Raw genomic sequence first — 24,003 nt, forward strand, 5'->3', positions numbered from 1 at the left:
GTTCGGGAGGCCGCTGGGAAGCCCCGCCATCTGGCTGTCACCTTTTAAAACAGTCGGGGGGCTTCCCAGCGTCCTCCTGAATGCGAACTTTTGCTGAACTTCTGGGTTCGGCGTTCGGGAGGCCGCTGGAAGCCCCGCTGCCCGGCTGTCACCTTTTAAAACAGCCAGGGGGCTTCTCGGCGGCCTCCCGAATGCCGAATACAGAAGTTCGGGTTTGGCGTTCAGGTTCAGGAGGATGCTGGGAAGCCCCCTGGCTGTTTTGAAAGGCGACAGCCGGGTGGTGGGGCTTCCCAGCAGCCTCCAGAACCCGAACCTTTGCCAAACTTCTGGGTTCGGCATTTGGGAGGCCGCTGGGAAGCCCCGCCGCCCGGCTGTCGCCTTTTAAAACAGCCAGGGGGCTTCCAAGCGTCCTCCTGAATCCGAACGCCAAACCCGAACTTCCGGGTTCGGCATTCGGGAGGCCACCGAGAAGCCCCCCGGCTGTTTTAAAAGGTGACAGCCGGGCGGCGGGGCTTCTGGGCTTCAAGGTGTTTTTTTTCAAAGAACTTTGGACAAAGAGCCTAATCAGTAACTATTACATTGCAACATCATTTTTAGGACAAAGTTCAAGAGATTGTATTCTTTAGGATTTGTCTGCCAGCATTAAACATATCATCAATACATTCATTATCAATGCACAGCTATTCAGTTGAGTTATCCATTGCTAAATGATAACTGTAAAAGTATTTATTTATTTATTTATTTATTTATTTATTTTGTCCAATACACAATACATATAGAAGAGAATAGATATGAGGTAATATATATAAAGAAAAATATAAAATCGAGGAGAAGATATATGAAAGAAAGAAAATATATATGATATATGAGATAAAGGAAAGACAATTGGAGAGGGGACGAAAGGCACACTAGTGCACTTATGTACGCCCCTTACTGACCTCTTAGGAACCTGGAGAGGTCAATTGTGGATAGTCTAAGGGAGAAATGTTGGGGGTTGGGGTTGACACTATTAAGTCTGGTAATGAGTTCCATGTTCGACAACTCGAAGCATGGAAATATGTAACAGTAAAACTATCAAATTTGTTAAACAGTGGAATTAATCTCATTGGGGACTGTGGTTGCATTGTGAATGTGTGTAGATGGAGGATCCTTGTCATACCATCTTCCAAAAAGTGTCACAGTTAAAACAGCCTGAGGAGTATCGTTCTGACTGATTAGTTGTCCATCTTCCAAAACCTAGGAATGAATGAAAGAATTTCAGTAATACAGTTAGCCAAATAAGGTATACATTTCTCCTATTTCCTGAATTAAGGCATTTTTAAAGGAGCAGATTAAGAGGAGACGTAGTTTTTATGATATAGTATAAAGAAGATCCCAGAGTGACAACCCTCATATTTGAATAAGGGTGGGAAAGACTCCCAACTATGGGAGCCACTGCTAATCAGTATAGATCAGGAGTGTCAAACTCAAGGCGTGTGGGCCAGATCCATATTAATAATATTATTATTAATATTATTATTATTAATAATAATAACAACAACAACAACTCATGGGAGGCAGCTGAAAGTGACCACACTGTGCTCCATTTTTGCTGTCAGAAGGCTGCAGGAGGCCATCCCAGCCAAAAAATGGGCATGTCCACCCTGACCCTGGCTATGCCTCTCCCCAGCTCCCCAAAGTCAACCCTCACGCGTCCCTCAATGAAATTGAGTTTTACACTCCCGGTGTAGATATTACTGAAGTGAATCAAGATGGAGAAATAGTCACAGGACCTCTACTCAGCGGACATGTGGATTATGGCTGCTGGGAGATGTAATGAAGCAATTTCTAATATTTACAAGTTTCCCATTCTGGAATTCAATAAATGTGGAGAAGCCACAATTAGCCATGGGATTTTAAAGTCTATGTGAAAAAAAAACATAGGATAAACATCATCTGATGGATCTTATTTTGGCAACATTCAGGCAATTTCTGAAGCCATACAATGTGTTTAATACAAATTGCTTACTCGCAACAAAACAGTTTAAAAGTTGAGTATTTAGAAAAAGGCATTCTACTCTATTATATATGACATAATCTAAAATCATAGATTAGACTAGAATTCTTTATTGGCCAATTGTGATTGGACACACAAGGAATTTGTCTTTGGTGCAAATGTGTTCAGTGTACATAAAAAAAAGATAGATTTTATTATGTATTCTTTTATCACACTATACTGATGCAGGTACTCCTCAGCTTACAACCGTAATTGTGCCCAATTTTATGACTTTTTTGCAGTATGAAAATGTGTGTTTTGTTTAGTCACCCTGGTATACCCAAATATGGGAGGAGCATGCAGCTTCCTTTTTGCCTCTCGGCCCCACTAGGGCCCATATTCCAAGGCAGATAAACTTTTTATACATACACATGCACACACGCATATACACACACAACATGTAGACCAATCTCTACTCTATGCATTTAACAATGTGGTATAGCCTCGACCCAAACTCATCTATCAAACAACGTACTCAAGTAAAAAACAACACAATGGGAAGCTTTGTTTTTCTCCCAATTCCAAAATAGTGATCAAAACATCTTCTCCTTCTGAGGCTTATTAAGCAATTTGTTTCTGCAGTTCTATTCAAGCCCAGTTTGGTTCATACCCACCATAACAATATTTGTATACTTAAGATGGGAAAGTACTGGGGTACGATTCATATTTTAAGATTCTTAAAATGAATATAAAAATTAAATCAGGAACTTTTCATTTCAATGGACAAAATAACTTGAAAAACATCTGGAAATTTGCACCTTGACAGCAGCCAGAATGCTTTTATGCACAAAAATGGAAAGATCCATTAATCCCCACAATGGCAACGAATGGCAGGAAAACCGATGGAACTATCAGAGGTGGCTAAATTAACTGCTCTAATCCAGAAAAAATTATGTATTCCATTTTCTTTCTACTTGGAAAATGTTCTGGATGTTGTTTTTGAGATGGAAATAAACCGGAAACTTTGAAACTTTGGTTCAGGTGATCAGTTAATATTATGTAAAAGTAAGAGTCCCAGTGGTGCTTTTTCAAGAGGCAACTGGACTTACTGTTTTTTTCTTTGAAGATGTTTCGCTTCTCATCCAAGAAGCTTCTTCAGCTCTATCTGGATGGTGGGTCAGAGCTGAAGAAAAGTTTTGGACAAGAAGCGAAACATCTTCAAAGAAAAATTAGAAAGTCCAGTTGTCTCTTGAAAAAGTACCTTTGGGACAACCATGACCTGGATGACTGACAATCTCCATCAACATAAATGTGAGAGGTCGAGATTTTGTCATGTTATGATGCTATTCTACTGTGATAAATAGAGTCAGAAGACAATGCTTTTCTTCTTCTTTTCCCCTTCATCCCACATTTTTTTTCTTCCCTCCTTTCTCTCCCCCATTTCCCCCAATACTTTCCTTTTCACTTGTATGTTAGATTTCAACACATTGAATAAAATCGTAATTTTTTTTTAAAAAAATGTCACCTTACCTGAAACAATCCAGGGGCCAAACGAATCCCACTGAGTAAAACCTCTGGGAAGACGTAGTTTGTGCCAAATGTGCCACTGAGAGAATAGAAGTCAAAATAGGATTCTGCAGTCGTGGTTGCCTGACCGCAGCTCTCAGGGTTCCTATTTCCGCACTTCAGCAATGTGCAGATCTGGAAGGAGAAGAAAACCAAACAACACCTGAAGACGTACTCACTATGGAGGAACCAAGTTGCTACTATCAGAAAAGAAACTGCAAACCATTGTTTTAATTTCCTCCATAGCAAGGAACATTTGTGGAACACACTCATGAGAATGTTGGGGGCTGGGGGAAGAAGCCCTACTGATTGTTGATTCCGGAACTAGCAGATAAAAGCACAACTTCAACTTAGCACACAAGGAGTTCCTGGTGTCACGGTAATCAAGGGCTTGCAGCTATATACCATAATTTTCAGAGTATAAGATGCATCTTTCCCCCACTAAAAGAGGCTGGAAATTTGGGTGAGTCTTAGACTCCAAATGTAGCTTTTTTGAAGCTTCCCCCCAAGCCCCAACTAGGTGCTAATGATCTTCCCAATTCTTCACGGCTTGCAGGCTTGTTTTCATTGCTACTCCCACCCAAAAAGGATTTTTCAGCCACCATGTGTGCCATCGTCCGCTGATGTTTACAAGCACTGGAGCATTGGAAAAAGGCCTGAAAATGGCCTGCAAAACACACCAGCTGGCTGGTTTGGGGGTTTTCGGCACTCCAGCGCAGGCACATGCATGAATATTCCAGTTGTTGTCACTCAGTGCCAAAAAGGTTCGTCATTACTGACATAGAAGGAAGGGAAGGTAAAGTGAGATGAAGGAATAGTCAAAGCTAATTGAGAAAAATCTGTTCCAAAGAGGAATACCATCACCGGAGCCACCACTGGAAAGGCCTGTTCCTAGATGGTTGCATATTTATTTCATTACAAAATCCCAAATTTATGGTGGACCTCAGCTTGGGAGAAACAGCCTATCATCTCAAGCACAACTTCTGGTTCCCTAGATTTGGTAGGCTCCAGTGAGCCATCAAATGTAGTGTATAGGTCGGCCAGCATTCTGTGCAATACAAATGCTTAAATCTGTGCTAATAGCATTGGGTGGGTCCTTGCCCTCTATCCAAATATTTATAGTTTATTGACTCCTTATCAATACATCCAGTGACCATTATCCAAGTATATCCTTGCAATGTATTCTTGCTTAATTAACTACCAGTCATCAATGGATATATGGCTCATTAATTAGAATCCAGATAATTAAAGGATGAAACTAAATACTGGTCCTATTCATATGGCAGTCAGTGTCAGCTTCCTACAAGGCATGGTAAAGTTTCCAGAACTCTGTGTATGGAACAGTTCCCTCTGTCATCCAGGAGTAAGAAATAGAGGATTTACTTTTATTCCTCTTAATAGAGACATTCATTCATCAAGTGCATCACACAGTCACAAAGTGATCGAATATTGAAACTAGATAATTATTCCAAGCGAGATAATGAGAATAAAGTGCTGAAGTTTCTCTAGACAACAACCTGCAGATTTAGTAGGCATCTAGTCTTTCATCTTTCTGTCTAGCGTTTCCACCCATGAATAAAAGAATACCTGTAAGTAATATTGTCCTTCAACCTCATGAAGACCATCAAACGCCCCTAGCACGTAAAGCTCATCTTCTTGTTGTTGTGTCATCCTGTAGCTTAAATGGCAGCAAAGACTTTTCTGGCACACTGTAAGATTGCCAGCTTTTTTTTCAAGGCGACATAAGGTGAAGTTATCATGGAAAATAAATCCAAAAAAAGGATCCTCGTGAAACCCTTCAACAGTTGTGGCATACGAACTCCAGTTAACAGTAGGCAGAGGAGTGGGAAAACGAGAAGGATGGGAATAGATTTCAGCAACCAAAAGTTGCCCATTCATCGATTCTGCGTCATAATGACAGACTTTCGATCCGGATGGTGTGTAGATACCACTGCCTAAAAATGACAAGAATAAAAGCCATTTTTCTGATCTTGTCTTTGCAAGACATACGGTATACATTATTTCTTCTACCCTACCCCCCAAATATATTTAAGAAAAACACCACCATCCCAAAGTTCTCTTTAACTCTGATAAAAATTATCTTTAACTCTGATAAAAGACTAGAAAATATATTCATATACCCAAGAATTCATCCCATCGGCCTTCTATTTCCCTTTTTCCACTCTGATGAGCAAGAATAGAATAGGAAGAATATACCTGTTATATACGGACATATATCCAATTGATCTGCATACTGATTGGCTAATCAGGCGGCGGTAATTATGAACAATTGTCAATGGCCGGCAGGCTTCAGGAAAACTGCTTTTAAGGGTTTCCCTGAAGGCTGCGGTTCATAGTTCCCTCTAAGCTGAGCAGTGAGCAATCGCTCACTTAAAAATCATCATCAACTCAGAGTTTTCGAAACCTGCCCAGAAGCCGAGAGGGAAAGAGTGAGAGCGAAGGAGAGAGAGAGGAAGAGAAGAAGAGAGAGAAACAGATAGAAAAAAGAGGGGAAGGAAAAGAGAAAGAAAAAGAATGGGAGTAAGGAAGAGAGAAAGAAAATCAAAATCTAGTTTGAAACTAGCTCAACTATTTAAGTGGCATTTTGATATTGATAGAGTTGCCCTATTATGAGCTCACTGTTATAGACACACAGTACAGTATTTTATTTTGAAATTGTCTGAGGCAAAACAGGGTGGGTTTTTTATTTGTTTGTTTGTTTGTTTGTTTGTTTGTTCGTTCATTCATTAATTCATTCATTCATTTATTATTTCTGTGCCGCCCAGTCACTATACTTTTCCGCCCACCCCCCCCAAAAAATTAGAGGGAACCCTGCTGCTGTTCACTGACAGTTCATAGTTGTCCGTACATAACAATATCTTATGCTTAAAAAACCAGTGGAGTTCCAGGCTCCAACAAAAATTTGAAGAAAATTTTTATTTATGATCAGTAATTCAAAGAAACAAAGCGAAACTTGGCTATTACTGCAGGATCAGCCCCTGGACCAGCAGTTTTGTCTTCCAAGCTTTTGGATTCATACTGAAACCCATCCTCAGGGAAATTCTTTCTAGCATGAGTGTGTGCTTTGGGCTGTTCTGTGTGTGATATTTAATGGTGCCTGTTGTAGGTGGATTTTTAGATGCTGATTGGGGTGGATTTAGATGCTGATTTAGATGCTGATTGGGGTGGATTTAGATGCTGATTTAGATGCTGATTTAGATGCTGATTGGGGTGGATTTTTAGATGCTGATTGGGGTGTTTAATGACTGGCTATTAAGTTGTTGGCTATTTGTTTCTACTACCAATTCCTCCCCTCCTAGGCAGTGATGGGCTGCTTGACTTACCTCTTACTGGAGCACCCTCAAAAGCTGTCATGAAAGCACACATGCCCATCAGTTGTATGCATGCCTATCGGTGCAAGATTTGGCTTTTGCGCATGCTCAGGAAGCCAAATCTCATGTGACAGCAAAATTTCAGTGATTTTTGGTGATTTTTTTTGCTTCTATGCATGTGCAGAAGCAAAAATATTGTCGAAAATCACCAAAATCTCGCTCTCGTGCGTGTCCTTGAGTGAGATTTGGCTTGCTGGAAGGGCAAAACTGCTGGTCCCATTGACCAACCCAGATTGGATCCTGCAACATTATCTTGGATCATATATATTCACCTTCATTCATAGGCTATTACTGTTTACACACCTAATTGGAGATTATTTGTAGAGGCACAATAAAGAAAGAATAAGATTGTACTCTGTATGCTACACTGATTTTAGTTTAATTTAATTTATTAAATTTAATAGGCCACCCAACTCCTGTCAGACTCTAGGCAGCATACAGTAAATAAAAACAATGTTAACAATTTTTTAAAAACCCTATAATAAAAAATATTCATCACTTCTAGGTCGGAGATGGATGCTATTGTTCAGCGACCCCAGGCCTGCTGACAGAGCCAGGATTTTAAGGGTTTCCAGAAATCCAGAAGAGTGGGGGCGGTACAGATTTCTGGGGGAAGCTGGTTCCAGAGAGCCGGAGCCACCACAGAGAAGGCCCTCCCAAGCGGTCGCACCAGCCGACATTGTTTGGTCGAGAAGGCCAACCCTGATCAGCTGCTGGGAACTGTGAGGCAGTACCTTCCCTCTTGTATGAAATTCTGTCTGCTTGGATGACACCAGCATATCTTAATTTTGGCAAGTGGGCATTAAAGGATTTCTCAAAGAAAAGACTGTTCAACCAGCTGGAGGTTCTCAACTGCCTGGTGAATAGAACCAAACACCAATCAAAACTTTTATCTCAACCAGTACATTACCTGTCATATTATAGATGGGAATATGGGTATTAGCTGCCAGAAAATTGACACGCATGCCCATGGCCCAAGCCGAATGGAATTCGATAGCAGTTAAATGTGGGAGGACGTTCATCCACGCTGTTGGGAAAAGAATGGTGTCCACAGAGAGTTGGGTTACAAGGGTTATAGCGGGATCATGGAAAAGAATATCAAAGCAAGTGAAGAGGCCAAATTTTCCAAAGGCAGTATCGAAGGTCACAAGTTCAGGCTCTTTAGGGAAATCAAATTGATGCTCCACTTCAAACAGGTTAAACTATTAAAAAGATAACACATTTAGGGAACAGGTGAGGTGTTTTTCAATAAAGGTATGAACAATACAATTCTAACTTAACGGCATCCTATAAGTCATTTGAATTGAAGGTGAAAGTGTACAGTGATCCCCCGATTATCGCGAGGGTTCCGTTCCATGACCCCTCGCAATAATCGATGTAGTGGTGCGGAAGTAAAAACACCATCTGCGCATGCGCGCCCCTTTTTCCATGGCCGCACATGCGCAGATGGTGGAGTTTGCGTGTGGGCGGCGGGGAAAACCCGGGGAAGACCCAGGGAAAGTTCCTTCGGCCGCCCAACAGCTAATCTGCTCCGCAGCGCGGCAGCAGTGAGGAGCCGAAGATGGAGTTTCCCCGTTGCCCAGCAGCTGTTGGGCGGCCGAAGGAACCTTCCCTGGGTCTTCCCGCCGCCCAGGCAAAGGGGAAACCCCAAGATCGCTTGCCGCTTGCCCGTTCGCCCGCCCGCCCGGCTGCTCGCTTGCCGCTCGAGAGCAAGAGGGGGAGAGATAGAGAAAGAGAGAGAAGGAAAGAAAGAGATGAGAGAGGGAGGAAGAGAATGTGAGAGAGGAAGAAGCAAGATAGAGAAAGAGAGAGAGAAAGAAAGATGAGAAAGGAAGGGAGTGACGTCATCGGGTGGAAAAATCGCGATATAGCGTTTCGCAATGATCGAGATCGCGAAACTCGGGGGATCACTGTAATGCATTTTAAAATAAGAGGGGTGGAAATTCCAAAACTTCCATTCTGGTTGTGTGGTTTCCCAGAACTTCTGTGCCTATTGATAATGTATACTGCTCAAAAAAATAAAGGGAACACTTAAACAACACAATATAACTCCAAGTAAATCAAACTTCTGTGAAATAAAACTGTCCACTTAGGAAGCAACTGATTGACAATCAATTGTGCACATTCAACTTTGTACAGAATAAAGTATTCAGAATCAGAATGGCTATGGCGTAACCAACATGGTTCTGTTAATAAATCAAGCGCTGATTGAGAGAATTGGAATGGTACTTGATTTATTTCTCAGGTGCTATTTGGAACGCTGACATCAAATTTCAATTCTGAATACTTCCCAGAATCCCACCTAGGTTAAGGTTCATCTTACATCCCCACACCCACAAGTTCATCATGAGAGCCAGTCCGTGTGCAGAGGTTAATCAACTTCCTTTTATCTTCAGTTGAGGCAGAACAAATGGTGACCTTGGCTCGAAGAAAGGAATCTTTGGTTGTGTCTAGTAATTTTCCCACTAACTACTCACTACCCCTCCTATTCCCCCTTATGCCGTGACAGGCTGAAATGTCTAACTCCACATGATGGCTTCGGCCTGACAGTATGTGTGTTAGTCAATTTTGGAATATCTTTGTATTGTAAAAAACGAGAAGACAGAGCAATATTACAGTATTCCCACATTTAATATGAAGAGTTAAGATTGTGGATACTACTTATTTTTCTCTTTTCCATTTTTAAGTTTATTTTTATCTTTAATGTATTTTTACTTTTGTATTATTTTACGTACACTACATTTCTGTAATAAAAGAGGAAACTAAAAAGAGAAAATAAAGAATTGAAAGAATGAAGGAACGAAAGAGAAAGAAATAAAGAAAGAAAAAGAGAGAGAAAAAAGGGAAGGAAGGAAGGAAGGAAGGAAGGAAGGAAGATCTGCCAAGTTAGAACTACATTTTATCCAGATGCCCAAAATTCTCTTCTACCCTATATATCTGTTATATTAAATCACATTTGCTATAGGAAATTTGTTATCCCTCTGAAATCTCAAAGTTGGAATAGTGGACATATTCATCCTCTGGTGTTCTAAATAAAATTAACGTATAAGCTGATGTGCTTATGTTTATGTGGGGTTCATGAAGAAATAACCAGTTCTTAAAAATAAAGTATGAAATTTGCAACCTTACCTTGTGATATCGTGCCACCAGCTTTCCCTCTGAATCAAACACAACATTTGTGTTGTATTGATAGTGGCCATCGTGGGGGCACTTTGGGTCTATATAACTACAATTCTTCTTATCACCCATATTGGCAACCACATAGATTGAATTGTCCCTGGCCAAACAGCTCAGTCTTTTTTGGACTGGAGCAGGTCCAAATCTAAATGTGAAGGTCACAGAACTGAAGAATTAGTACAATTAAATTCTACTAACTTATCTCCATGTTGGAGGATGTAATACAGAAAGAGACACCAAAGCAGGCAACAAATCAGTAGCAAGGTTATTTCTTTTAAAATACAAAATAGAAGAAGAAAAGAATTATGATTATTGGAGAAGGTGAGCTTTACATGCTGTGAAATCTTTTTCCTTCCAGCTATACAGTGATATCTCATCTTACGAACGCCTCTTCATACGAACTTTTCATAATACGAACCCAGTGTTTAAGATTTTTTTGCCTCCTTCTGAACTACTTTCACCTTACGAACCCAAGCCGCTGCAGCTGGGATGCCCCGCCTCTGGACTTCCGTCGTCAGCCAAAGTGATGGGATTCCCCTGAACCTCCCCTCACTGGGAATCCACACCTCCAGACCCGTTATCAGCCAAAGCGCCCATTCTTGCATTGCTGGGATTTCCCTGAGCCTCCCCTCACTGGGATTCCCTTCATTTCTGCTTTCGCTGCATTCAATCCCAGCGAGGGAAGGCTCAGGGAGATCCCAGCAATGCAAGAACAGGTACTTCGGCTGGCAACGGAAGTCCGGAGGTGGGGTTTCCCAGCGGTGCACGGCAAAAGGGGTGTCTTTTGGGATGGGATTGCACACATTATCTGCTTTTACATTGATTCCTATGGGGAAAATTGCTTCTTCTTATGAACTTTTCTACTTGGTCACGGAACAAATTAAGTTCGTAAGACGAGGTATCACTGTATTTCTATTTGAAATTGATTCAGGAAGATGTTTTTTTCACTGAAGAGGAAAAGATACGGCAAGTAATATGGTGCTCTCAGTCAGTGGAACACCAGATCACTGGGGAAAAGATGAATTGAATCCTTTTGGTAACTCTACTGAGAGATACGTTGAAGTAACAATGATATAATTTAGTAGGTTGTTTATAAATGTACAACATGCAATTTATAAAGTTATTTGTTTGATATTGTGTGAATCCATAACTGTAATTTGTAAATCATAATCTATGCAGCCTTAATCATCAAATTATAGTTTATTTAATAAAATACAGATAAGCAAATAATAGCTTAAATAATGTAACCAATATTTCCAGTTTCTTCCCCACTCCAAATTGCTCCCTTTCCTGACCAGCTATTTTCAGCAATGAGACTTTAAACACACATCAGGGCCAATAGTGGGTTCTAAAACCCTTTACTACCAGTTCACACACTCTCACAACGTTCCAGGTGGGTGGGTGGTGCCTTCTAACGCTGGTTCTTCTTAAAAGTGGGCCGAACTGGGAGCAACCCACTGCTGATAAGGGCAGAGATTAAACAAAACCAGTTAAGTTACTGTATTTATTTAATTTATCTATCCCCATCTAAACAATCATGACCTATCTACCTCTACCTACTCACTCTCTCTCTGTCTCCTCCTTCTCCTCTTCCTCCCAGACTTTTTCTTAATAAAAAAGACAAACACTTGCAAATGTGTTCTATCCTTTTCATAAGTTATTTATTTATTTACTTATTTACTTATTTACTTATTTACTTATTTACTTATTTACTTATTTACTTATTTACTTAATTGACTTGTATGCTGCCCCTCTCCATGGACTCGGGGCAGCTCACAACACATCAATAAAAAACAATATACAATAACATGTCTAAATCCAATTAATATAGATAATTAATTTAAAACCATTCTAAAAAGGATAAAACATTAAAAATTATGGTCTTGGTGGCTTTTATAAGAAATGGGTATGATAAACACTTGGTAATCAAAAATAATTTCATTCTGTTAAAAAATTCTGGCTTTTAAGAGACACCATCCCCCCTCCTTCCAGGGGGGATTGCTTTTGCTTTGCTTTTCTCTGTTAAATGAGATTCTGTCCTCAAGACTTCCTTTTTTTTTGCCAAATTATGTTGGGTTGCCAAATGCTGCCTTTTCCTTGTGCCAAAATGTGTTTTTGATCAAGGCATTAAAATGTAGCAGGGGTGGGGGAAATGACAATACCTAGTTGCTAAGTGAGGGGCAAAATGCAGACAAAATGCAGACCGCGACTCCCGCAGAGGGGGTGGTGTAGCCATATTCTACAAAAGCTCACTAAACCTAAAAAACATTCAAGCTACACAAGATCTCATTCTCCCTGAAAGCCTAGTTTGTGACATTTCCCTCAACACTACACTCCGTTTCCTTCTGTGCTACAGAGCTCCAAACTACGACATCACCCATGCAACTAAACTAACCTCCCTCCTAACTTGGGCAACCTCCTGCCCCCATCCCATTATCTTCCTTGGTGACCTCAACCTACCACATATCAACTGGTCACTAAACGAATGCTCCACTGAACCTATACATACCGCCATCTATAATGCCGTCACCAGCCTAGGACTAGAACAATTAGTATCAAACAACACCAGACTCAACAACTGTCTCGATCTCATATTCTGCAACAGCAAAAGTGCTATCTATGGACTGCACACAAAAGAACCCTTCTCCAACAGCGACCACAGCACGATCAACTTCAACCTCAACCTACATCATCTAAACACTCACCTGAAGTATGCGGCGCCTACGTACATTTTCAGGAAAGCCAACTATCTCTCAATCCTTAACTGGCAATACTTGTTCTCTAACTGCATCACAACTGATGATCTCTACAATATGTTTTTACTCCAAATCAAAAGGCTTATCGAACTACCCGTGCCACTCACTTCTTCCAGAGGCAAACAAAAAAATAACATACCTGTCTCGATAAAGAAACTACAAACCAAAAAAAAATCCCTTTGGCATAGAAACAAAAAAAGCCCAGTAACCAACTTTAAAGTCCGCTACAAAAGCATATGCCAAAGAATAAGAGCAGAATGCCTCAACTACCACAGCAAGCAAGAGGAAAGCCTCCTTCGCACCAAGTCTAACCGTGCTTTCTATAACTTCGTCAACAACAAACTCAATGACTCCAGACCTATTCCACCACTCGTAGGTCCCAATAACAAAGAATACCATGATGACCCAACCAAGGCCAACCTCTTCAACTCTTTTTTCGGCTCTGTTTTTGTCAAAAGCAATGGTTCTTGCCCCATCTTCGCAAATCGCACCTCTAACCCACTAAAAAACCTAACTCAAATTGTCTTCACTGTAGACAATGTAGAAAAAGCAATCCGTGACCTCAAACCCTCCCTATCTACCGGACCAGACGGTCTCTGTGCATACTTCCTAAGGAAACTTTCTTCTGCTCTTGCTGAACCCCTAAGCATCATCTTCCAAAATTCCTTCAGGACCAGCACGCTCCCCAAGCTATGGTCAAAAGCAATAGTCATCCCCATTTTCAAAAAAGGAGACCCTTCTAATAACCTACTCTCAAACAAACAATTTGGATTCAGAAAGAAACTATCCTGCAACCTACAACTACTTCATTGCAAAAACATTTGGACTACCCTCCTCGACCAAGGCAAATCCATTGATACAATTTATATAGACTTCTGCAAAGCCTTCGACTCAGTGGTCCACGACAAACTACTCCTAAAACTCAAATCCTATGGCATCTCAGGACAACTCCACAACTGGATTACTGCATTCCTGTCAAATAGGCAAAAAATTGTCAAAATTGGTAGCGCCATCTCCACCCCCACCCCTGTCATATGCGGCGGTCCCCAGGGAAGCGTAGTAGGTCCTACCCTCTTCATTCTCTACATCAATGATCTCTGTGACCATATTGAAAGCAACTGTGTTCTTTTTGCCGATGATGTGAAACTTTTCAGCACCACTGATAATACACTCACCCTCCAGAAAAACCTGGACTTTGTCTCAAACTGGTCTAACACCTGGCTACTTCAAATATCAACCAACAAATGCTCTATCCTCCATATTGGCAAAAAGAATCCTAACCGCACATACGAACTGAATAAACAACCACTCACGGCTAACCCACATTCTGTTAAAGACCTTGGAATACTAATATCGAATGACCTAAGTGCTAAAGCCCACTGCAACAATATCGCCAAAAAAGCCTCTAGAGTTGTTAACCTGATCCTACGTAGCTTCTGCTCAGGCAATCTCACTCTACTCACAAGAGCCTACAAAACTTTTGCCAGACCCATCTTAGACTACTGCTCATCTGTCTGGAACCCATACCACATCTCAGACATCAACACCCTTGAAAATGTCCAAAGATATTTCACCAGAAGAGCCCTTCACTCCTCCACTCGAAACAGAATATCCTACGAAAATAGACTTACAATCCTAGGCCTAGAAAGCCTAGAACTACGGCGTCTAAAACACGATCTGAGTATTGCCCACAAGATCATATGCTGCAATATCCTACCAGTCAATGACTACTTCAGCTTCAACTGCAACAACACAAGAGCATGCAACAAATTCAAATTCAATACGAACCGCGCCAAACTTGACTGTAAAAAATATGATTTCAACAATCGAGTTATCGAAGCGTGGAACTCATTACCGGACTCAATTGTGTCAACCCCTAACCCCCAACACTTCTCCCTCAGACTCTCCACAATTGACCTCTCCAGATTCCTAAGAGGCCAGTAAGGGGTGTACATAAGTGCACTGGTGTGCCTTTCGTCCCCTGTCCAATTGTCTTTCCTTTCTCTCACCTAGCTTATATATTCTCTTCCTGTCATATTTCCTCTCCTCTAAGCCCACTTTCACTCTTTTTATATTATCACATGTCTATTTTCTTCCTATGTACTTGTGTATTGGACAAATGAATAAATAAATAAATAAATAAATAAATAAATAAAAAATGCCTGGTTTCTTAAGGTGTCTTCAAGAGATTAGGATGGGTAAGAAACTAGATGTAGCTGGTTCTGCCAATGCATTGCTTGCGCTTTTCTTTGGAGCAGCAAGTTTTGAAGGAAAAAATTTCTTTGCGATTCATACTGAGTTTCATGGAAGCAGTTAACTGTCTTTAGCTGCACTTGAAAAGTTAAGCATTTCAAGTGTAGCTAAAACTCTTCAACTGAACACCTTAGCAAGCAGAGTTAACTATGAGAATAACATACTTAAAAATGGGAATGAATGACTGCAATGGATGCATATGCATAGCTTGGCATATCTGATGCTGGCTTAAATTTAAATTTGCATTTTGTTGCGAACGTTTTGGGGAATTTTGAAGCAGATATCATTTTCCATCCTATTCTTTGAGTGGTTATAAAAACAGAAGCAGAGATTCGATGCATTGCCTGAGCACTATGGAGAAAGTTTGCTATAAATATGTGTTCAGGCCCTAATTATTGTATTGTATTGTATCAAACTCAACCCTGATAAGACGGAGTGGCTGTGGGTCTTGCCTCCCAAGGACAATCCCATCTGTCCACCCATTACCCTGAGGGGGGACTCTCTGACCACCTCAGAGAGGGTCCGCAACTTGGGCGTCCTCCTCAATCCACAGCTCACATTAGAGAAACATCTTTCAGCTGTGGCGAGGGGGGCGTTTGCCCAGGTTCGCCTGGTGCGCCAGTTGCGGCCCTATCTGGACCGGGAGTCACTGCTCACAGTCACTCATGCCCTCATCCACTCGAGGTTCGACTACTGTAACGCTCTCTGCATGGGGCTACCTTTGAAGAATGTTCAGAAACTTCAGATCGTGGAGAATGCAGCTGCGAGAGCAATCATGGGCTTCCCTAAGTATGCCCATGTTACACCAACATTCCGCAGTCTGCATTGGTTGCCGATCAGTTTCTGGTCACAATTCAAAGTGTTGGTTATGACCTATAAAGCCCTTCATGGCATCAGACCAGAATATCTCCGGGACCGCCTTCTGCCGCACGAATCCCAGCGACCAGTTAGGTCCCACAGAGTGGGTCTTCTCTGGGTCCCATCGACTAAACAATGTCGGCTGGTGGGACCCAGGAGAAAAGCCTTCTCTGTGGTGGCCCCGACCCTTTGGAACCAGCTCCCCCCGGAGATTAGGATTGCACCCACCCTCATTGCCTTTCGTAAATGTCTTAAGACCCACCTTTGCAGTCAGGCATGGGGGAATTGAGACATCTCCCCCGGCCTATATATTTTATGCATGGTATGTTTGACTGTATGTTTTATTTTAAATAAGGTTTTTTTAATTATTTAGTTTTTTTAATTATTAGATTTGTTACCGTATATTGTTCTTGTTATTGCTGTGAGCCACCCCGAGTCTACGGAGAAGGGCGGCATACAAATCTACCAGTAATTAATAATAATTATAATAATAACAACAACAACAACAACAACAACAACAACAACAATAATTGCTAACAATTATTTCAGTTTAGATTAAATCCATCTATGTATCTGACAGATATTGGCATATTCTCCAATTTTTTGTAATTTGTAATTGTTTTATATATTGTTTTTAAAATAATATTATTATTTTTAATTATTCATTTTATTGGTTAAATTGTATTCTAGAACCCCTCTCTGAGGTCAAAGGGTGATTAAAAAAAAAGTGTGAGAAACAAACAAACAAGTATCTGTGGCTGTCCCGGCTTTATGGAACCAAGTTCCGCCCGATGTCCGTACTGGCTTTGTCGGCAGGCCTGGGGACTATAAATTTACATCCTTGATGGCCAATTCTATGAATGGTGTACATGTTTATGATTGTGACTGCCTTTTAAAATATTTTTTATGGGGTTTTAGTTTTAGATAATGTTTTAGTTTTAGATAAAGTTCGACTTCTTTTTATCGCTTTGTATTATTAATATTGTATTTTTATTAATGTTGTAAGATAGATAGATAGATAGATAGATAGATAGATAGATAGATAGATAGATAGATAGATAGATAGATAGATAGATAGATAGATAGATAGATAGTAAGCAAGAAACAACATATTGCCATGCTGGTCAGGGTCGATGAAGACTATAGCTCAATTTATCTGGAGGATACCGGTATATACAGATGGTAACAGGTGAGGTCTAATGGATGTCTAAATGGCATGCAGCAATGGAACTGTCATTTCTTCCTTCAAGACACATTGCCCAATTCAGGGTGAACATTGTAATACTAAAAGACAAACCTAAGAGAAGGCTACCACGTTCAAATACCTTTAAACTGAGACTACACAAAAGTAAAGCACAAGATACCTTTCAGGATCAGTACACGGAATCCAGTTGACCTGTGGATCTGGGATGTCCTCAAGGTAAGGATAAATGGTCTCTCTGGTGAAGAAAAATCCATATATGCCATCTTCTGGGGTCACAATGATATGTGCTCCCTGTCAAAAGAAATAAAGGTAAAGCTCCTTCCCTTGCAGGACAACCATTTTACCAACAAATGCATATTAGCTAGTAGTACCTGCTTTGCTGCTTTTTGGATGGCATCTTCTAAGATCTCTATGTTTTGGTTCATCAATTTTAAGGCCTCTTCAGAGGAAACAGGCTTCAATGTGGATTTTGCCTGTATGACTCCATGTTCATATACTGCTGCGGTATATTTGTCGAGGGCTAAAATCCTGAGGCTGCCCAGGAGTAGAAAAATAAAAGCATGCTGTAAAGATGAAGAGGAGGCCATTGCCACGTCCTTAAAACCTGGGGAGAGAGAAAACAAGATTGAAAAGGTAGATCAAGTGAAGACAGAGTGTTTGGAAAGATCCTATATCTAATCAGATGACCCTCAATAATGTACTTTCAGCTGTTGAGCTCTGATAGGGTTTCTTGAAATCAATAACTCTTTGGTGCACTTTGAACTTTTTATGCTTCCAACAGTATTTCTATGTTTTGATTCCAATGACTCAAAGGAAGAAACAAACATTTGAATCCGTATGGTTGGAGTCAATCTGAGCAAACAGACATAGTGTTATGCTCTTAGTCTGCTTCCTCTTTAAGAAAAAAAGGTATATTGTACAATCTTTTCTATAAATATTCCAATATTTAATATATAGACAAGTGCTGGAGAACTTTGTTTTTTTGTTCACATGCCAAAAGGGTGTGTGTGCATATGCTAGCACTTGGGCATCTGCCCAAACCCATTCCTTCTCCCTCCCACATGCATGCACATCCCACCTACTCTGCCCCCTACGTATGCGCACAGGCTTCGCTGAAGCCTGGATCAGTTAAAAAAGACAAACTGGAAATTTAGAAAAAGGGATTTCCCGTTTGTCCCTTGTGTTCTTTTTCACACTCCGGAGTTCTTTTTCACACTCCGGAGTTCTTTTTCACACCCACCCCTGAAAGAAGGCTTGCTAGGCCCATTGAAGGGCTACCAAAATTTTTACTACCACACTGTGGCTTATGTAGGATGCCCTGCATATTCTTTCAACATCTTTCAATGCAAATTGGGTACTCTGGGGTGGAGTTCCATTTTCGCTACCCCACTGCGTACACCCCATCATGGTGTGTGTGGGAGTGCCCCCCTCACCTCCTTGGGCTCCCAGGGGTTGTAGGAGGGTTTGCTAGGGCATGGGGGGTTGCGGAGTCCCCCCACACTCCCCTTTTGGGTCTGTAGAAAGGCTTGCTAGGCCCAAAATGGGGCCTGTGGAGATGTAGCACCCCTCACACACCCTTTTGGCTCCCAGGGTCTGTAGAAAGGTTTGCTAGCCCCAAAATGGGGCCTGTGGCGATGTAGTACCCCTCACACACCACTTTTGGCTCCCAAAGTTGTAGAAAGGCTTGCTAGGCCCAATATGGGGCCTGTGGAGATGTAGCACCCCTCCCACACCCCTTTTGGCTCCCCGGGTCAGTAGAAAGGCTTGCTAGGCCCAAAACAGGATGTGGAAGGTGCTGCATCTTTTGGTTTCCAGGGAGCTGTAGGAAAGGTTGCTAGGCCCAAAATGGAGAAAGAAACACTCACAGGTGCAGGAAACTATCGTTCTAAGCTAATCAACAGCTCTAAGAATGCCTGATGACCAACGGCTAGGTTCTCAGTTTCAAAACATCTGTGTGTTTTTTCTTGCTACCGAAGACCTTCAGGGGTTCTTCACAGAAAGGGAGAAAAGAAGGGAGAGAGGGAGAAAGAGAGAGATAGAGAGACAGAGAGAGACAGAGGGGGGGAAGGAAGGAAGGAAGGAAAAGAAGATAAAGAAAAAGAGAGAAAGAGAGAGAAAGAGAACAATAGAAAGAAAGAGAGAACGAAAGAGAGAAAGAAAGGAAGAAAGAAAAAGAACAATAGAAAGAAAGAAAAAGAGAGAAAGAAAGAAAAAGAAAGAAAAAGAAAGAAAAAAGAAAGAGAAAGGAAGGAAGGAAGGAAGGAAGGAAGGAAGGAAGGAAGGAAGGAAGGAAGGAAGGAAGGAAGGAAGGAATCTTGCCAATAGGCATGGCTTCAGAAAACCCTTTGAAACAGCACAGCAATTCAGGGCTGGAAGATATCTCAGAAGTCATCTAGTCCAACCCTGTGCAGCAGGAGAAAACCTTACATTGTCTGGATTATTTTGGTGCCTCTAACAGGGAGGAAAATTGCCACAAAGGAAAAGGAGTTTACTAGGACAAGACTGCTGTGCAGAGGAAGGCAGACTGCTGTGCAGAGGAAGGCAGACTGCTGTGCACAGGAAGGTCTTTCATTTATGACAATTGAGATCAAAATTTTGGTTGCTAAGCAAGTGTTGTTAAGTCAATTTCACCATATTTTACTCAATCATGACATTTCCTGGCTCTAATAGTCATGTGCAAGCTAGGGAAGAACATCTGAAGGCATGTGTAATGTTTTAATGTACAGAAGTTATTGTTAAATGTGTGGCAGAAAGTGGACTCTGAGTGCATTTTTCCAAATGTAGTAAGTGAGATTGAATGCGTAGTTTTAGAGGTGTGTGTGTGTGCGTGCATAGATATAAAATATATATAGTGGATAATTATCTTTTTGTGTGCCTGTGAGTAATATGTACAGTATGTACACATATGGCATATATACATTGGATTAAATAGTATATTTGGGATGTTCAGTAGTAGTAAATAGACAGGGAAATTGTATCTCATTGAGGCCTTTGAGGTGAGAAGAGGCCAGGTACCCTAACTCTTTACATGGGTGATGTCAAATTGGCCATGCCCACCCAGGCACATGACCACCTAGTCACATGATCCCCAAGCCACCGGACCGAGTCACATGACTGCAAAGCCACTCTCACTCACTTTTGCTCAGTCACATGGCCATCAAGCCAGGCCCACAGAATGGTAGTAAAAAAACATTGGAACCCACCCCTGCCAAAAGGGCTAACTTTTGCACATTAAAATAAATGGTTTTGGTTTAAAGGAAAAACATGATTTCCTAAACTGAAAAAGGAGTGCAAGAAACAGGTTCACCAGTCAAAAACATGCAGAGTCATGAAGTGAATCAGCAAACAGTTTATTATAGAATTTGTTTTTGCAAGAGCATGTAATTGGCTATGTGGATCACACCCAGGAATAGATTTCATCAGCTTTCCTCAACACCAAACTATTTAGCTTGGTTTTGACAGGCCTTTCTTACTTATCATCTGTCCATCAGGCAAAAACTGGAGGTAAAAAAAAAGTATACATTGAAAAATTACACACGAAAAACTTTTATTGGGGAAGGAATGTGCTTGAGAATACAGATAGCTTAATCACTGAAAATTAAGCCCAGCAGCTTCCAATCATGATTATTTATTTATTTGTTGCCTTATGCAGCTTGCTATCTGAGTTGCAAAACCATCCAGTTTCATCAATCTATACTGTTGCCTGTTCGAAATAAAGATAACATCTCACTGATCTTGCAGGAGAAATGGACTGGAAATGGTTACTTTGTAATAGGTACTGTATCTTGCATCCCTTTTTCTTCAGACTTTGCTTTTCTTTCATTGCATTCACTTCTGATTTAGTAAAAGTGCTCTTTGAAGTTCAAAATGCTGTAAAGATGAAGAGGAGGCCATTGCCACGTCCTTATAACTTGGGGAGAGAGAAAACAAGATTGAAAAGGTAGATCAAGTGAAGACAGAGTGTTTGGAAAGATCCTATATCTAATCAGATGATCCTCAATAATGTACTTTCAGCTGTTGAGCTCTGATAGGGTTTCTTGAAATCAATAACTGCACTTTGAACTTTTTATGCTTCCAACAGTATTTCTGTGTTTTGATTCCAATTCAAATGTCTCAGAGGAAGAAACAAACATTTGAATCCATATGGTTGGAGTCAATCTGAGCAAACAGACATAGTGTTGTGCTCTTAGTGTGCTTCCTCTTTAAGAAAAAAAGGAATATTGTACAATCTTTTCTATAAATATTCCAATATTAAATATAGACAAGTGCTGGAGAACTTTTTTTTTTGTTCACATGCCAAAAGGGTGTGTGTGCATATACTAGCACATGGGCATGTGCCCAAACCCATTCCTTCCACCCCACCCCCCATGCATGCACATCCCACCTGCTTTGCCCCCTTCGTATGCGCACAGGCTTCACTGAAGCCTGGATCAGTTAAAAAAGACAAACTGGAAATTTAGAAAAAGGGATTTCCGGTTTGTCCGTTGTGTTTTTTTTTACACTCCGGAGTTCCAGGAAGCTTCCCTGAAGCCTCTGGAGGGTGAAAAACAGCACAGCAGGCAAACCGGAAGTCTGTTTTTCCAAACTTCCAATTTGCCTGTTGGGTTATTTTTCACACTCTGGGGCTTCAAGGAAGCTTCCCTGAAGATTCTGGAGGACGAAACAGCCTTCTCTAAGGTTGAAAATCAGTTGGCTAGCCAACTCATGTGCATGGAGCTGACATAGCGTCATACCTCACATGCCCTCCAATATGACTCCACATGCCACCTATGGCTCACGTGCCATAGGTTTGTTATCACTGATATAGGTTGAAATCTAGGCCCTCTAGACAATGATATGAAAATTGAAATGAAAAAAGTAATTCTTATTGGTTTATTTTGCGGATATAATGCATCCCCCCCCGTTTTTGTGATTTTTTTTCAATTTATGGATAGTTTTGCTTGCAAAATCCATTCTATTTTACTAAAGTTGGTGTGGGATTGGTAGCTTGAACATTTCTGAACATAATGATATGAAAATTGAACTGGAAAAAGTGATGCATATTGGTTTATTTTGTTGATGAAATGCATGCCCCCCCTTTTTTAAAATAGTCTTCACTTTATGGATAGTTTTGCTAGCGAAATACATTCTATTTTACTAAAGTTGGTGTGGGATTGGTAGCTTGAACATTTCTGAACATAATGATATGAAAATTGAACTGGAAAAATTGATGCATATTGGTTTATTTTGCACATAAATGTATGCCTCCCCCCGTGTTCAATTATTTCAATTTATATAAAAATTATGCTGTTAATTTCAAACTTACATACTTTTTTTTAGTAAAATGGATTTGTTTCATAAAATTAGTTCTCTGGCTACAATGTGGTTGATTTTCAAAAGGATATTCCAAATATTTCTAGCCAAATATGTATAAAAAGTGACAATAATGGCACACAGCAAGGCCGAGGGGGGTTGGCCCTTTTGTGGCAAAAATAAACCAATAAGAACCATTTTTTCCAGTTCATTTATATTTTTCTTATATTCAGAAATGTTCAATTTAGTTTATCAAACCTTTTGGGGGAAAATTCCTTAGGGATTTGTAGCCTTAAAAAATAGAAATTGACACGAAATTCAGAAAGGATGGGGGAGGGGCTTTTTGATAAAAATAAAAATATAAGTCTCAATTTTTCCAGTTAAATTTTCATATCATTATGTTCATAAATGTTCAAACTAGTTTTCCAGTTGAAAAAGATTTCAAAAAGATCAAATTCAAGTACCTAAAAAAATTATTTTTGGTCCGGTCACATACGAACAGAAACAGACTCAAAGTGATGATTTTTTTTGCCCAGAAAACAATTAGCCACTACCCCAAAAATATTTTTTGATGATCAGCATTGTTAAATTGAGTAAATGAATGCCTAAGATTTTAAAAAATATTTCGGATTTGGAGCATAAAAAAATAAAAAGTGAAAATGGTTGCAAGCAGCCGAGGGGGGGGGGGAGGCCTTATTTCTGATTTTAAAAAACCAATAAGAATCATTTTTTTCAGTTCCTTTATATTTTTCTTATATTCAGAAATGTTCAAACTACCAATCCCACACCAACTTTAGTAAAATAGAATGGATTTTGCAAGCAAAACTATCCATAAATTGAAAAAAAATCACAAAAACGGGGGGGGGGCATGCATTATATCCGCAAAATAAACCAATAAGATTTACTTTTTTCATTTCAATTTTCATATCATTGTGTGCAGAAATGCACAACTCCCAGAATTCTAGGAGTTGAAGTCCAGATATCTTCAAGTTGCCAAGGTTGGGAAACACTGATCTAGATTACAATGCAGTCATCAACTGGGTTACTTAATGACCAAAGTTACAACTGACCCTTCTCAAAAGCTATTTATGGCCCAATATGATAGCCACAACTATTCCCATTAGAGTCAAGTATAGTCTCCCCAAATTAATTCTATTGCCTCAGTTTGCCTCTCTCTTATCTAGGCAAGCGGGAATACTTTTAAAGAAAAATTTACAATGGAATAAGTTGTCTCAATTAGAAATAAAACAAAGAGCAAAACAAAAAGCCGATAACATTCAAACGTGTTCCACTCACCAGCTTTCTTTTGCAACTTCTGCTTCTATTTCCTCATTCCAAAAGACCAGAGGTTGTCCAGAGCGCTGCCTGAATGAATGACTGGAAGGTAATTATTGGTTTTTATTGGACTGTCTGTTGCTCTTGTCTGAGTCCAGCTAATAATTAAGCCATTGCTTTCCTAATACTACTAGACACCTAATACAAGCTGTTGTATACTGATTAGACCTCTCAGACTTTTGTCTGTTTCTTTTC

The 24,003-nt window shown here is 40.4% G+C and overlaps 1 protein-coding gene across 2 annotated transcripts; it reads right to left on the reverse strand.

Moving 5' to 3' along the window:
* Nucleotides 1-725: 725 nt before the first annotated feature.
* Nucleotides 726-24,003, reverse strand: LOC139157126 (pantetheinase-like). 2 transcript variants are annotated; one of them, XM_070733542.1, is made up of 8 exons: nt 23,770-24,003; nt 17,553-17,785; nt 17,342-17,472; nt 10,063-10,255; nt 7,844-8,135; nt 5,129-5,496; nt 3,506-3,676; nt 726-1,236 (listed from the first exon to the last, which is right to left on the reverse strand). In XM_070733542.1, the coding sequence occupies exons 2-8, from the start codon at nt 17,766-17,768 to the stop codon at nt 1,084-1,086; spliced, it is 1,524 nt and encodes a 507-aa protein (XP_070589643.1). In that variant the 5' UTR covers nt 17,769-17,785; nt 23,770-24,003; the 3' UTR covers nt 726-1,083. The 2 variants fall into 2 exon arrangements, with proteins under 2 accessions (XP_070589643.1, XP_070589642.1); XM_070733541.1 differs by lacking the exon at nt 23,770-24,003 and having other exon boundaries at nt 17,553-17,880.

Source organism: Erythrolamprus reginae, chromosome 1 (assembly GCF_031021105.1).
Source record: "Erythrolamprus reginae isolate rEryReg1 chromosome 1, rEryReg1.hap1, whole genome shotgun sequence".
Taxonomy (NCBI): domain Eukaryota; kingdom Metazoa; phylum Chordata; class Lepidosauria; order Squamata; family Dipsadidae; genus Erythrolamprus; species Erythrolamprus reginae.

Bases quoted from the DNA above. Each gene is read 5' to 3' on its own strand.
- LOC139157126 (XM_070733542.1), bottom strand. From the start codon at position 17,768: ATGGCCTCCTCTTCATCTTTACAGCATGCTTTTATTTTTCTACTCCTG. The intron at 8,136-10,062 runs GTAAGGTTGCAA...TCTTTTTAATAG, and splicing joins TGGTGGCACGATATCACAAG to TTTAACCTGTTTGAAGTGGA. The intron at 3,677-5,128 runs GTATTCTTTTAT...TTCTCCTTCCAG, and splicing joins AAGGACAATATTACTTACAG to ATCTGCACATTGCTGAAGTG.